General features: G+C 36.3%; 1 protein-coding gene across 12 annotated transcripts in view; it reads right to left on the minus strand.

Moving 5' to 3' along the window:
- Positions 1-454: 454 nt before the first annotated feature.
- The window catches only part of NAA16 (N-alpha-acetyltransferase 16, NatA auxiliary subunit), a 65,388-nt gene continuing 49,274 nt past the window's right edge, over positions 455-16,568 (minus strand). For 8 of the 12 annotated variants that reach the window (XM_030882136.2, XM_060287729.1, XM_060287728.1 and 5 more), the window contains 8 exons: positions 14,673-14,801; positions 8,560-8,773; positions 7,538-7,731; positions 6,145-6,253; positions 5,622-5,720; positions 5,136-5,279; positions 2,929-3,026; positions 455-2,067 (listed from right to left, as the gene is read on the minus strand). In XM_030882136.2, coding sequence (XP_030737996.1) covers positions 1,870-2,067; positions 2,929-3,026; positions 5,136-5,279; positions 5,622-5,720; positions 6,145-6,253; positions 7,538-7,731; positions 8,560-8,773; positions 14,673-14,801 — 1,185 coding nt within the window. In that variant the 3' untranslated portion in view covers positions 455-1,869. Of the gene's footprint in view, positions 2,068-2,928; positions 3,027-5,135; positions 5,280-5,621; positions 5,721-6,144; positions 6,254-7,537; positions 7,732-8,559; positions 8,774-13,954; positions 14,096-14,427; positions 14,802-16,568 lie in introns of those variants that run through there. The other 4 variants (XR_004044693.2, XR_004044694.2, XR_009559702.1 and 1 more) reach the window with 4 other exon arrangements.

The raw sequence follows: 16,568 nt of genomic DNA on the forward strand, positions 1-16,568 counted from the left end.
GTTATTTTTTTAAAATAAACTTGTAAAAACTAAGATAATTAAGTTTTTACTCCATCAAAGAAAAAACATTTTGCAAAAATATTGTGACAGGGCTTCTCTGGTGGCACAGTGGTTGAGAGTCCGTCTGCCAATGCAGGGGACACGGGTTCGAGCCCTGGTCTGGGAAGACCCCACATGCCGCGGAGCAACTAGGCCCGTGAGCCACAACTACTGAGCCTGCGCATCTGGAGCTTGTGCTCTGCAACAAGAGAGGCCACGATAGTGAGAGACTCGCGCACCACGATGAAGAGTGGCCCTGGCTTGCCGCAACTAGAGAAAGCCCTCGCACAGAAACGAAGACCCAACACAGCCAAAAATAAATAAATAAATAATAATAAAGAAAATAAAGGAATTCCTTAAAAAAATATTTTGATAGTGTGAAACAACACAAACACAAATAAGCAAATGTGTACAAAATAATTTATTATAGCATTACATAGGTTGGCATTATTTTACAGTAAGTTTTTTTCTCTCAACAATTATGAATCTAAATATTAGCTCAGAGTGAAGGAAAACCATTTTAATTAATTGTTTCTCTAAATAAAATCTCCCCTTTTGAATTTATATTTGCCTTTAAAAGGAAGTATTAATGTTACAGACATTTATACAGTTCTGAAAGAAACATATTCAATGATTCTATTACTGTTTTCTGTACAAGATAGAACAAAAGCTACTACCCCCCCCAAAAATATTGCTCAACAATACTATATTTTAATAGTTAAACTAGCTGATAGTTTAAATTCTCATTTTGCTGATATAAAAATGTATTTAATAGTCAATGCATGGCTATAAGAGTAAGAATATCTCATTGTAATTTGTATTTTACCCTATTATGCTCCCTTGAAGCCCTCATGTACAAACTACTTGGTAACGCAAAGCAATTTAGCCAAGAAAGCATAACTCTTGCCTGGGGGTCTTTGAGACTGATCTAGATACGCAACCAATTTACCAGTGAACTTCCATGATTAAGAGGCAAACAGATCCCCATATTCTGAATCATCAATATAAAACTGGAGTACCCCTGTTCAACAGAAAATAGCATTTTCACGGCTATTAAAAAGGAAAACGGTAAATCACACAAAAAGTAAGGTGGACAAAAGCTCAAACTGAAGTAAATTTTAAATAAATATCTGTCAAAAGGAGTTCCATATCACTTCTGACATATAGTTAACACTTTAATATTGATATGCTTTAATAAAAAGCAAACAAACAATAACAAAACAAACCAATAAGGGATCAAAACATAAGATTCTGAAACGAAACCCAGATCTAAAAAAAATAATACAGCAGAGCTGTATGCAACTTAGGTTAATTAAGAAATTATAGTTATGATACGAAGTGACAGCACCAATCACAATGCTGATAATTCCAAAGTTTAAGAAAGCTGTACAAGTATATAACAGGCAATTTTAAGAGCTTTTAATGTAAATTGGCATAGATGGATAAAGAATAAAATAAGCTTACAGCATACTCCATTTAAAAATTCTATCCAATACAGTTGATCTTTGAACAAAAGCAAGAGTTAGGTGCACTGACCCTCCCTCCAAGCAGTCAAAAATCCACACTTAACATACAGGTGGCCCTCTGTATAAGCAGTCCTTCCCTATCTGAGGTTCTGCATCCCTGGATTCAACCAACTGAAGATCGCATAGTACTGTAGTATCTCCTATTGAAAAAATCCACATATAAGTGGACCCTCGAAATTCAAACGCATGTTGTTCAAGGGTCAACTGTACTTCATTTCATATCTATGTTAACATACAAGCTGGAAAAGAAACCCTGATCTGAATTCAACTTTGAGTTTTACAGAAGTCAACTTTCTACGGGATTTCAAATTTCACTTGCCAAGACATCACAGTTAGCTGTGTGGTTTAGAGCTGCGCTATGACCGCCGACTTCGCTCCCAGCAGGCAGGAAAGCAGAAGTAAAAGGAAGCAGGTTATGACAGGCCATCCTGTATTCTTCATACTGAGAATTACAGTTCCCAAAGCTGCCATCAAGCAGTGCCTCAGAAACCTTTATTAAAGTCTATTTAAACAAGGGAAAAATAAAAATTATTTTTTTTAAAAAACTCTGGTTAATAACTACTTTAATCAAAAGATGCAATTTGTTAATTAAGCAAGAGAAAACCAACAATGCCACACTCTAAAATAACTTCTTGCTATCTATAATAAGTAATCACCACAAAAAAAATAATATTTAAAAAATCAATTCTACAAAACCTTAAAAAAGCAATAAGGAACTTGCCTGCTGGTGCAGTGGTTAAGAATCCACCTGCCAATGCAGGGGACACAGGTTTGATCCCTGGTCCGGGAAGATCCCACATGCTGCAGAGCAACTAAGCCCATGCACCACAACTACTGAGCCCAAGCACCACAACTACTGAAGCCTGCGTGCTCTAGGGCCCATGCTCCGCAACAAGAGAAGCCACTGCAATGAGAAGCCTGCACACCACAATGAAGAGCAGCCCGCGCCCAGCAATGAAGACCCAACAGTCAAAAAAAAAAAAAAGGGGGGGAGGGTGATAGAATTCTAATACTTAAAAAAAGTGAGTCTCTGAAACTGTGACCACTGAAAGTGTCCTTTATTAATAACAATAGTTCCCATTTACTGAGTGCTTATTATATGCCAAGCACTTCACAGTTTACTGTTTCAGTTAACACCAACTCTGAGATAGACAGTATTTTCATCCTCACTTTATAAATGAGGAAAAGGAAGCTAAGAAAGGTAACTTGCCTAACATGACACAGCTCATAATTGGTAGAAGAGCTGAGATCCAAATCTACACATAACTCCGAAGGGCCACTCAAGAATTATGTTGTAAAGATATGTTTTGTTAGATCACTCAGTATCCACAATCTCTGGGAATCAGTGTGTGAAAACTCTTACCTTTACATTTTTATCTTTTATGGTTTCATCCAGTCTAGTGGCAATAGCAATTGCTTTCTCTTGCCTTGACTTGTCCAGAAAATACATCATTTTAGCACCTGAAATACCAAGACATTACAAAATGAGTGCATTCCTATGTCTTACATTTGAGTTGATTTATACTTATCCGTGACTTAAAACATGGTTCCAGAGACTTCCCTGGTGGCACAGTGGTTAAGAATCCACCTGCCAATGCAGGGGAGACGGGTTCGATCTCTGGTCCGGGAAGATCCCACATGCCGCGGAGCAACTAAGCCTGTGCGTCACAACTACCGAGCCTGCGCTCTAGAGCCCACGAGCCACAACTACTGAGCCCACGTGCCACAACTACTGAAGCCCGCACACCTAGAGTCCGTACTCCACAACAAGAGAAGCCACCGCAATGAGAAGCCCGTGCACTGCAACGAAGAGTAGCCCCCGCTCGCCGCAACTAGAGAAAGCCCACGCGCAGCAGTGAAGACCCAACACAGCAAAAATAAACAAATAAATTAATTTTTTTAAAAAAGAGAGCAGTGTGACAGACGGACAACAGGAAAATGTTTGCATATTCACGAAGAAAATAATTTTTAAAGCTGTTTTAAAGTAAAATCCAGTTTATATTCCCCCTATAAATTACATGGTCCATGTTCTATGCTCATTTTTCTATTGGGCTTTTATTAATTTATATTTCTATTGTTAATTTATAAGAGTAGTATGTATATTATCAGCTTTTAATTAGTTACATATCTAATGTATTTTTCCCACTTGGCCTTCTGACTTTATGGCTTTTTTTTTTTAATGTGGCAAAAATTATCTTTTCCTTAGAATTTCATATGATGTTTAGAAAGGCATGTCCCATTATTATAATAAAGAAATGTCTCCCTCCATTATTCTGTGTTCTTGAAGAGAAATTCTTATTTGCCCTTACTACCAAGAAGTGCTGTAGTTTTTCACAGGAATTAACTTTTTTTCCATAGATATCACAACCAAGCGGTATCCCTTTACAACAAGAAAGCTCAGGTTAAAATATTTAAAGTAGGAGCATAGTTAATTATATTATGTACTCCATTCATCTTGTCCCCAACTGCTTTTCCGCAATCTTTTTCCAGCTTCCATTTTGCCATCTTGTCATTTTATGAATTTGTATATGCTGCCTAAAATCCTTCCTGTAACAAGACAGGATACAGTAAATCCTCAAAACACAAAATACGGGGACTTCCCTGGCGGTCCAGTGGTTAAGACTCCACGCTTCCACTGCAGGGGGCGCGGGGAACTAAGATCCCACATGCATGCCATGAGGTGCGGCCAAAAAGTGAAAAAGAAAACAAACAAACCCACAAACACAAAATGCATACAGTAATAAAAAATACAAGAAAAAATAAGTGTCACATAACCTCAACATCCAAAGTCAACCATTAAAGCTTTGATGCTTCTTTTCAGCTTTTATGCCATGTGTATTTTTACATAGCTGAGATTATATGTTAATTCTGCATATATATTACAAAAGTACCCCTGTTATTACAAATCTTTTGAATAAATATTACTTTACATGACTACCTGTCATTTTATATGAATCTACCTACTACTGTTTTCCCTATTACTGGACATCATTAAATATGTTTCCAGTCTTTTCCCCATCCTTACACAGAGCATTCCAGTTAATATCTTTGCCCTTAAAGCTCTTTCTTTGCTTTGGATTATTTCTTTAAAATTATTTACACAAATATGTGTGACTACAGTAAAAGGCACAGTTGTAATGAAGCTCTTGGTAAGAATGACAAATTGTTTTCCTACATGGCCAGGGCAATTCACACCTGCAGCAGAAAATACAGGAGTGCTTATATACCACATCTTTCCCATACTTTAGTCTCCTTTTCCCACACAAAAATAATCTTTCCTTTTAGGTGGTAGGTTAGGTTGTTTATTTGAGACTTTTCTTGTTTCTTTTGAGGAAGGCCTGTATCACTATGAACTTCCCTCTAAGAACTAAGCTTTTGCTGCATCCCACAGATTTTGTATGGTTGTGTTTAAAAATAATCTTTCCTAATTTGAAAGATCAAAATGGTATTGTGTTCCATTTCTTTTTCTCTGATAGTTAGTGAGGTTGATAATCTTTCCAAACTTTTCTTTTTTCGTCACATTCTAACTTTTTCCCATAAACATTTTAACCCTGGGAACTAAATACGAACCTGAAAGTAGATGCTGAAGAGAGGTAGCATTATGTTTGAGAAAATCCTCATTAAAACTTTCCAAATCCTTGTTAACAAATATTTTCTGCATTTCTTGAGACAGAACTTTGCTCACAACGTCTGGAAGATTACTATGATTAGACACTATAAAAAGAGAACATGTGAAGTTTATAAAATTTTTGGTCTGTACTTTGAAACAAAATCAATTGAAATACATTTATATTTATTATTAAACTTGATATATTTTACATAATAAAAATAGTATTATTCCTTTGGAATATAAATACATTCTAGCTTAAAATGCACTAATTTCTAACATATCTTTGCTAGCATGTTCATTTTATAGATAAATCTCCATTTAAATACTATAAACATTATACTTTTTTTGCTTTACATTGTTACAAATCTCTTTAATGTCCAGCTTAATGGAAGACAGCTGAACTGTTATATTTACTTTTACATAAATATTACCTTTTTTATACTTACCAGATTTAGAAAATTTAATTAAACATTCATGTAACCATGGGTTATTCCTGTTGATGGCAAAAGCTCGTTTGACAGACTGCAGCATTAACAGAAACTTTCCTATGTCAGAAAAAATTACAAAAGTAACAGCATCAATATTTATGTATGTTTTTTCTTCACTTTATTTTAGCCTCACTTAAAATCCAGTAACAAAGTGTTACCTTTCCTGTAACATTCAAAAGCAAAATTCAAAGCTGCCTTTGGTTATCAAAGATAATATTATTTTCTAAAGAAATGCTTGAAAAATCATGAAGGATTGATTCAGGTAAACAACTTGTATGACTATTCAAATTATTCATTTGATCATAATATTCTAATTTATTACTCAGTAAAGTTTTGAGTAGCAAAGGAAAAAGGAATTAAGAGCCTTTGTGGAAGGCTGAAATGAAACTCTAAGAAACAAAAATAGATCTAATTCACAAAGATTCTATTGAATATGGCCACCAATAAAATCAAGGATTAAAATCTGAATTCAAACTATTACCTTTTCTAAAATATATTTCAAATGCTAATAGATGAGTGTCAATGTTATCAGCAACAAGGTTCTTAAGAGGTATAAGAAACTTGATAGCTTCTTCTAATGGATTTTCTATCTATTTTGAAACAGAAAGAAAAATTATTGTATTTAAAAAGCAGTTACACAAGTCAAATTTCCCCCAAAATTTTATATTAATACATAGCTGAAGTAATTTAGACAGTTCTCTTCATATAACCAAGTAAGCAAGAAAAAATTTTAAAACTATCAACTATAAACAAATAGTCAATACTTTTCAAAAACAGAAATAGTTCTATTGCTTTTCTGATTATAAAATCAAGATAATTTTATAAAAATCAAAAAAAATACAGGAAATTATTCCACAGACTTGATTTGATGAAATGGTACTACAAGTACCATTATACTACAAGTACCATTATGCTACCAAGCCCCTTAAACTACAAACATTTAAAGGAGGCAAATATAATTGCACTACATAGTTGAAAAAAAGGACAAGTTTAAAATACTTATACTAGATTCATAGTGAATAAACCAGAAAGCTATTTCCCTAAATAGGAAATATTTCCCTAAATCTGGTTCCTAAGTAACTATTAACACTTTGAGAAAATCCTGGAGATAAGATGCTATTCTCTTTGCAGCTAAAACATTATCTAGCAAGGTATATGAAATGCTTCCATATTTAATTGTATTGCTGCTCTAACAAATTACCAAAAATTTACTGTATTAACACAAATTTATTATCCTGTAGTTCTGTACGTTAAAAGTCCAACATGGGTCTCACTGGGCTTAAAATCAAAGTGTCAACAGGACTGCATTTCCTTTTGGAGGCTTTAAGGGAGAGTATGTTTCAATGCCTTTTTCCAGCTTCTCAAGGATGCCCACACCCTCTGGCTTGTGGCTCCCACCCCACCCCCTTCAAAGCAACAACAGAGGATTGAGTCCTTTTCCCACCACTCAGCCCTCCTCTCCTGCTTCCCTCCCCCACGTTTAAGGCCCCTGGTGATTAATTACATTGGGCTCTTAGCTGGATAATCTAGGCTACTCTCCCTATTTAAAGGCCAGCTAAGTTCAACCTTAAATTCCATCTGCCACCTTAATTCCCTTTGCCATGAAATATAACATGTTCACAGTTTCCAGGGATTAGAACACAGACACCTTTGGAGGGCCATTATTCTGCCTACCACAACTACAATTCTATCTATAATTTGCATTAGCCAAAATGTGCATATTATTACTCAAAAACAATTGATGACTATCATAATGATCTTGGCTAATACTACAAATAGCTTCTGATTTACAGATTTAAATAAATTATGTTTACGGTCAGAACAGAACGAAATAACATAAATTTTACCAAGTAAAGACAGTAAGTTCATCTCACCCTTTCTAATTTTTCAGGTATAAGTTCTTCTCTGAGACCACTGGTTTCTTCTTCTTCTTCATCCCGTTTTTTCTTTTGATTTTTTTGTTGACGTTCCCTTTCCACATGCTTTTTCTCTTCTTCTAATTTAGCCTTTTTTTGAGCTCTTCTCTGCTTGCTAAGCATTTTCTTCAATTCTTTGGCTGACAGGTTTTCTATAAATATCCAAATGAATGAAAATTCTGAGTCAATGTTTCCAATTTCCTCATATTCTTATTCAATACATACTATTAGTATAGTTTTTTGGGGGGCAACTATATAGAAGTTTTTAGAAAGTGTACTCCTAATGACTAGCTCAAACCTGGCACACAAAATGCAATAGCAAATGCTGCATCAACTAAAATTAACCAATTCTAGCCTGGTTCTGCTTCCTACACAATACATGGGTTTAGGCAAATCATCTTCTCTCAGGCTCAAGTCCCAAACTGTATAAAGTGGGGCTGATGACTATCCTCTTGGAATATGAATATATCAAGGATAAGTGCACATAAACACCCGTGATCTGATCAGAAATTTGCCTCCATGCTATTTCTCAAATATTCTTAGATATTAACATTTTAGTGAATAAAAGGCTCTATACAGATATTCTCATTGGTATTATTATTTTCAATCAAGTAGGTATTCGAAGTTGTACAAATATATATTTTTTCCCCTAAAAAGCTCAAAACTATCTTCAATTCCTATTTAAGAAAAAAAAAAAAAAAACAGCCCATAAACATTTCTATTTTTCCTGAATGGGCCCTACCAACGATAAAAATTAGATGACTACAGGTCATTCCATTAGGGTAATTTAGAAGCATCAGTTACAGGACATCATCCTGTCGACTTTTTCTAAGTCTTCCCCCCACTTTTTTGGGTATTATCAGTTATCTAATGTTGTCTTCACATCCATCTGATAATATACTTTTTCATCGTTATGTTAATGATGTTCTGAAATTTTGTGTTCTTTTCAAATCTCTTTAAGCAAGTCCCTTTTCAGTTACCTGAATTTATTTCTTGTTGTTTGCTTTCATTGGTCAAGGGATTATCATACAATTTCAAATATATTTCAATAGCTGATCTAGCGGCCTTGAAATAGAAGGCATGTCTCCTGAGTATATCTTCTAATCTCAAAAGGTCAACGTAGGCACGAAGGGTCATCTTTCTCATGCAATAAGTATGGAAGTCAAATTGATCGTCGGTTATCTCAAAAAAATGCTTAAAAACAAAACCACAAAATTATCCCTTACGTTTATGTCAATAATGTCTACTTTTGAAAAGAAAATCATAAAAAGCCCGAAAGATAATGTAAGCAGTCACAATTTCACTTAGTTGCCCTCTCCAGTGTTTAACATATGAAGGACCTCAAGGTGTTCTTTGCATTAAACTTAAGTTTCTCTTCCTATGATCCATGCCCATTCTCTATACATTATGTTTTATTATGATACTCAATTTCTATGAAATAAGTCAGATGAAGGGAATTCCCTGTTGGTCCAGTTGTTAGAACTCAGCGCTTTCACTGCCAGTCCCGAATTCAACCCTGGTCAGGGAACTAAAGTCAGATGATCAGGTTATTTTTTAAACCTGGAAATTACAACATACTGATATTTTCGTTTTAATGAAATACTTCTCCTCAGTATTCCCCCCAAAATCAGCAACGCAGAGTTAAACTGAGCTGAACGGAGACTAAATATATATAGGTTCACACTGAATGTCTACAAATTAGATGGTTCTACTCAACCAAGAGCTCTTCAAGGACAAGCCTATCATATCCATCCCCACTACCTGGCACAGGGCCTAGCACAGTAGACATTCAATAAGCACAATATCTGCCAACTCAGGAGAGAAGCTGCTTATCATTCGTGTGACTTGTTAATTTCCTAGAGCCTCAATTATTTAACCTAAGTTAGGAATAAAGAAATATCAATATATACAGCTAATTTCATAAGGTTGCTAAGGGATCAAATAATTATTTTAAAGTTCATTCTGAACAGCAAACTGCTTTACAAAGGCAGAACATTATGGTTTTCTCTCACTCATTAAACTCCCATTTATCTACTTACATTCCATTTTAGCAAAAGTTCTTAATCTGGAGTCTACTTATAAACAAGCATAATAACATTTTCCTAAGGAGAGAGCTTGAGGCTTTCATCCAATTCTCAAAGGGTCCGTGGCCCAAAAAGGGTTAAGAACTAATCCCCTACACGGAAAAAAGACAACTAACCCTCTGACAAAACAATTTATACTTTTATTTTCTTCCCTACATGCATCTCTACCTCCATCTTCTTTCTTTTCCCCTATTTTAACTTCGCCAAAAATATATAGGAAAATGAATGATTCACTACACAAACACAGATCAAACTCTGCTACTACTTCATTTTCCCTCTGTCCTAGAGGCCTAGTAACTCACTGTGCAGAGAACACATTAGTAATTGTCCATATCATTTGATAATTTTAGTTATCTTGGTAATTAGAAATACACTATACACAGAATTACTGTAAGTACCTGAGACTTTAAGGGAAGAATACTAAGATAAAAAGAATAAAAGTATACATTGTGAAGGAAAGAAATGGGGAAGAAAAAAAATGAACATTTTAAATTAGTTTATATTTCCTAGTTCAAGAATCATGCTTTAATGTTATATTTGAAAGTTGCATTCCTCCCATTAATAAGACAAATAATAACATAAACTTTTTTTAAATCAAGGAATTACATAGTTGTTCACGGCTAATATAAATCAAGTTATATCTAGCACTATAATATCTTAAAATTCAATACAACTGACTGAGGACAAATGGCAGTGCCCAAGATCATGGCACACATAATGAGATGAAAGCATCTGAGAGATTACAGGACCTTTTTTTAAGGGTGAGAAACATTTATGTGTAAAAAGGCAGACACAAGTTTCAAGAGATATTCCTATAGCATTAGTAGACGTAGATTTAAGTCAAGTCTTAGAGGGAGCCATATGGAACCACAAACATTTAAGCCGCCTCTGTATCAGTAACAGCCCATAGGCCGCCTCTCTCCAGTTAATGTCTTCCATAAATAGGGTAACCAACTTAATCCCAGTTTGTCTGAGGCCTTCTCAGTTTTTCCACTGAAAGCCTGTGTCTCAGGAACCTGCTCAGGAATGGCATATTCCTACTTAAAAACAATTAAATAATCCTAGGTTGATTTTCTTTTTTAACTTTAATTTTGGAATAATTATAGGTAAAGGAAGTTGCAAAGATAGTACAGAGATGTCCCATATACTCTTCCCTCAGTTTCCCCACAAGGTTATATCCTATAGTAACTATCAAAACAAAAACCTGACATTGGCTTAATGTGTGTGTATAGTTCCATGTGATTTTATCGTGTGTAGATTTGTGTAACCACCACCACAATCAAGATAAAGAACTAGTCCATTACCACAAAGATCTCCCTAGAACTACCCTGGGGTGATGTTTAAGTCTCCAAATTTATAAAACATAAAAATATACTAGATAACAAAAACAGGCAAATAGGTAAAGTTACCTTCCCTGCACTTCAGCCAAACATGAACATGATATGGTCACTTAGGTCACGCAGAAATTAGGCACCCTAATTTTAACATACAGCCTATGCCCTTAACTCACTTTCCCCCTCATCATGAACACTAGTTCTCTCTTTTGGGGGTGAGGGAAAATGCGGCGGGAATGCTGACAGGAATTGCTTAAGTTGTCAAAATTAGGCTTGTATCAAAAAATTAAGAAATGCTATTCACAGCTTAAAAGTATGGTTTTCTTTAGGAATTTCCTATTAGGCCTTCTCTTCTGACCCAGATTCTCCCACCCAGTACTTCTCAGAGTTGCTGCAGGAGACTAATAGGAGCTCATACATGGAAAGGCTACAAAAATCTCTGGACTTAAGAAATAATAATAACTAGACCAACTAGGGCAATAAGCAACTCTATTTTCTTTATAGAAAATCAGTTGTTATAAAAGCATGTGTCAGGACTTCCCTGGTGGCACAGTGGTTAGGAATCCACCGGCCAATGCAAGGAACATGACTGACTTCGATCTCCGGTCTGGGAAGATCCCACATGCCATGGAGCAACTAAGCCCGTGCGCCACAAGTACTGAGCCTGTGCTCTAGAGCCTGTGAGCCACAGCTACCGAGCCCACGCACCACAACTACTGAAGCCTGCGTGCCTAAAGCCTGTGCTCTGCAACAAGAGAAGACACCGCAATGAGAAGCCCACGCATGGCAAACAAGAGTAGCCCCCATTCGCCACAATTAGAGAAAGCCCGCGTGGAGCAACGAAGACCCAATGCAGCCAAAAATAAATTAATTAAAATAAATAAATTTTTTAAAATAAATAAAAGCACATGTCAATTTGATAAAGATTAAGATGCACTAGAAGATAAATTTATGAACTTCCTATGGTTTTGATCTATCAGAAATCTTAGATCTTATCAAAAAGTTTTAGAATACATTGTTCCTATTTCAGATATAAATCAATACACTAAAATAATGAGAAACTAATCACCTGAAAAAAAAAGGAAAAGAAAGCTCAATTCTTGAAAGATAAAATAGTTAAAAATATTATTATGAACACAAGTTTACAGCCAATACTTTGAAGGTGGTCATTTTGTCTTGTCTTTAATAAAACAAGTTCTAAACATCAGATTGGGTCGGACTACATAATCTTTATATATAATCCTAAAATCCTATAAGTGGGGCAAGATGAAGGCAGAAGAGGTACTACAGTGGGCCATTCTAGAAATCTAATGTTTCAAATCCAATTAGTAAGAGCATACAGCAGTATGTCCTAAGCTGAAACTGCCTTCAGTGAAAGAACTCTTGAATGAATTCTTGAAGGGAGAAGGACTTAGCCCTTCTTGGAACTTATTTCTCTATTCAATGACCTTCTATTTAGAAGGTCAACTGCGAAATTTTATATCTGAAAGGTGCTCATTTCTTTACTAAAATAGTTAAAACCTAGGCACAAAAGTAACTCAAACAGATACCTATTATATCTTTGATTTCTGTAATTACTTGTAAATCCTTACAATTATATCAAGAATTTTCTTTTAGATTATATTAATTTTATTAGAAATTAATTTCAGAAGCATTAATCAGCAAACATTTAATCACCCTATTTGTACTATACACTAATGTTTTTACACATAACCACTAGAAGAGCTAAGTCTTATAATATTTACTTTTTAGTATAAATCATTCACCATAAAGACTAGCTTACAAGTGGAATATGAAGGACCTTTTCTTACTTATCTGCTTCTGGTTATATTTTCAAGCACCAACAGCAAACCCTGAAGACACTTTGTAAAGTTTCTAGCAATAACAGTTATATAACATGACCAGAGGGTGACGATTTCTACCATGTTTTAATCTCTGATAACCAATGGTTTCCTCTAATTTTTTTTCCTTCAAAAATGCTTTCTACCAGTCAAAACATATTTCTTGAACTGGAAGTACAGCTGACCCTTGAACACCACCACGTGGGCCCACCAATATGTGAATTGTTTTCAACAGTAAATACTACAGGACTACACAATCCACGGTTGGCTGCATCCACGGATACAGAACCACGGATACGCAGGCACCGCACATACAAAGAGGCAACGAGAAGGCACAGAGGGATTCTCAACCTCACACAGCACTGGCACCCCAACGCCCACTCTGGTCAAGGGTTCAACTGCAGTAGTTCAAAATCACTGAAAACTCAGGGGAATGAAACTTAGTAATGGAATAGCTAGCGATCATAGTCTAACAATCTTCAAAAAATATTAAAAAGAGTAAAGTAGTACAGTTACTAATGTTAGGAGGAATGGGACTAGAGCTGGAAAAGTTCAGGATGACCCCCAGGTGTTCAAATTTGACTTTCACAGAAAATCTGATAAATTTCTAATTATGGTCTCGCTGGAATTACTGGTCCATACGTGCCGAGTAGGCTGTTCACTCAGGAAACAATCTACCGCTCCCTGAGAATGTCCTGGTTAATAAAAATGTCTTTCCTTAGTAACAAGCAGAATGCTTTTAGCGTGACCATCGTCTAGGAGTGTCGAAGCAAGCTAGTGATCTAGGTTTTGTCACAGAAGTAAGAGCCTGATTTAAACTTAGAATGCTTGGATACTGCCTGAAAATATCATCCAAAGGCTTTATATTTTCCAAGAAGATGAGAAGGATTTTCCCCAGCAATCCAGCCATCAAGCCCAGGCTTAAAAAGGAAAAAAACAAAACAAAACAAAGCAAAGCAAAAACTAAGCTATTTCTAAAAGGGCTCAGGTAGAATCCTAGTTCCAGTTCCCAACCAAAGCCACCCCCTAAGATTTAGCCTTCCTTTTGGGCAACCTCAGAAGTTTCACGTGGGAAAAAGGCCAAAGTGACTGCCAGAGTGCAGACATCAGGCTCACCTGACTACGACGCCTGTGGCTCTATACTGCGTCAGCTTGGGACAGTGCTGCCGAGTGACCCCCAGCTGAGGGCTGCTGAGGGCTGCCTCAGGGGTGCATTTGTGGCTCTTTTCCTCCTGTGGTCCATTTGGAAGGAGAGTGCTTCAGAGATGACAAAGAACAGGAAAACAAAAATTCACACACAAGGAAAAGAAAAGTCCCCTTACTAAGGCACATCACACACATAATCCTAGCAAGTAATAAAATAAGCTTGCAAACCAGCCACACATTGTGTACAAAGTGCTGAATGTGAGAACAAATATCCTGGGAAGACAAACTGGAGAGAGGCTGACTATAGAGCAGATCCTGACATAAAGAGGAGAGAGGTGGCCATCAGCTTGTACACCTTTCTAGGCTAGAGGTGAAAATCAATAATGGCCCGATTAGGGAACAGGAGTTTTGAGTATATGTTAATCATAGCAACAATAACTTACTAATCTTTTCCTTCTTCCTTCAGGCAAAAGTATGCAGACATGTCGAAATCATAACCATTTGAGGATCAAAAGAAAGCAATCATTTATTCACAACTTCTGAATGTCTGAAAGGCTAAAGATCAAGAATTTTTTCACAATGAAGTTTCCAAAGTAGTTATAAGAGGTAGATGATCCCATGCAGAAATCTACCTGCTTTTTTGGTCACCTTACAGGAGAAAAATAAAGCCAAAACTCTATTAACTTACCCTTTCTACTTCGTGGCATTTTTTCAAAGCATCCCCATATCTTCCCAAACGCTGATAAGCTGAAATGCATTCTGTTTGAAACCACATACATTGCATTTCGTTTAGATTTTCCATGGCAGATGTTCCTTCCTGAAATGGAAGCAGTCATAAATAAAGGAAGGAAACAAATAGAAGAGATCCTACAAATCCCATTTTCTCTTTTACAACTATGTCTACAAGGATTATTACGACAATAAATAGTATTAACAAATTGTATAACAAATATATCAATGTGCTTCCAAAAGGCTCCTATCAACTTAAAATTACATGTCTTATTTTCCAGCTCTGTTGAGATATTCAACAACCTACATAGAAAAGACTGCAGATTACTGAAGCTAAGTTTTAAACACCAAAGCTTTTACTCAATCTATTTAAGACAGTAATCCTAAGAAGCACTGCCTATCTTTTGTCTATTAAGCAAAAGCTACTTAATCTTTCCTTGCCAACTTAGGATCACTACTATTTACAACATCATTTTCAAATTGCTTACTAGTAGTTCCAAGCCTGCTTTTCAGTTTCCCAAGTCTCCTCCCTCCACGTCAGGCTATCAGTTGTCACTTCCTTTGTACCCAAGTGTCTGCTTCTAACAGCATGCCAACTCTTTGCAGTGGGCTGACAAAACCAAATAATGGAATTTATTAAGAATATTTGTGGGGCTTCCCTGGTGGCGCAGTGGTTGAGAGTCCGCCTGCTGATGCAGGGGACACGAGTTCGTGCCCAGGTCTGGGAACATCCCACATGCCGCGGAGCGGCTGGGCCTGTGAGCCATGGCCGCTGAGCCTGCACGTCCAGAGCCTGTGCTCCGCAACGGGAGAGGCCGCAACAGTGAGAGGCCCGCATACCGCAAAAAAAAAAAAAAGAATATTTGTTAACTCAGGCTCAGTGTGTATTCTAGAAGAGTGTAAGACATAGAGTACCTAGTTTCAGTGCAGGGGCACTGGAGCTTTGTCACAATTTAGAACAGTTATTTAAAATATACTTTATGTGACCCCAGTAAAGACAGTAAAAATATGGGTACATTTATATAAGTTTAATATTCACTTCTCTTTCACACCCATTGTGAGTTATCAGTTCAATTTTCAGAATTCAAGTATAAAAACTAGTTATCTCTGGGTAAAGGAAATTATGGTGGTATTTTATGTCATCTTTAGGGCTGCATATATATTCCATTTTTTGATGACTACATATGTTTACAAGAAATCTACATCATTTTTCATTTCAAAACTTTACTAACTAGAACTTTCCAACTTGCCTCAGCAACTCTACAAACATTCTAAACTGTGAAAAATCTGCAAGACGGAAATATGAGCACTGTACTCACTTATTACCAAGCAGATATAAACTGATTATCAGAGTCATTAGCAATTCTCCTCCCCCAGTTCACTGTTATCCACCACACGTTAGGGACACGCCTGGCCAGTGAAGCAGTATGGATACACTAACAGGCTCTCCACACGGCACAGCAACTTGTCAAGAGTGGATGATCGGACATGATTACGAGGAGCAAGCTGAGCCCCCGACTTTGAGGACTACTCTCCTCGAACAGCCAACCTTTCCCCTTCTTTCTTCCCCTTCATTCTTCTGGGCCTTTTCAGACATATCCGAGTTGGCTGTGGTTTGCTGTGTGGGTGTTTTCTGTTTTTTATTTTTTTTAAACCACTGAATTTATTTAACTTAAGAAGTTTTATATACTCATTTCTAATTGTACTTTATTTCTAATCTAGCGTGGCCTTCCAGGTGGTACTTTTCTCTACAAGCATCACTGCTTTTACATCTACTCTTGGACTTTCTTCTAATTTCTAATCTTCAAAATTGTGACACAGTGGAAAGGGCACTGAAGAGTTTGAGCCCCGGTAC

This window comes from Globicephala melas, chromosome 18 (assembly GCF_963455315.2).
Source record: "Globicephala melas chromosome 18, mGloMel1.2, whole genome shotgun sequence".
Taxonomy (NCBI): Eukaryota; Metazoa; Chordata; class Mammalia; order Artiodactyla; family Delphinidae; genus Globicephala; species Globicephala melas.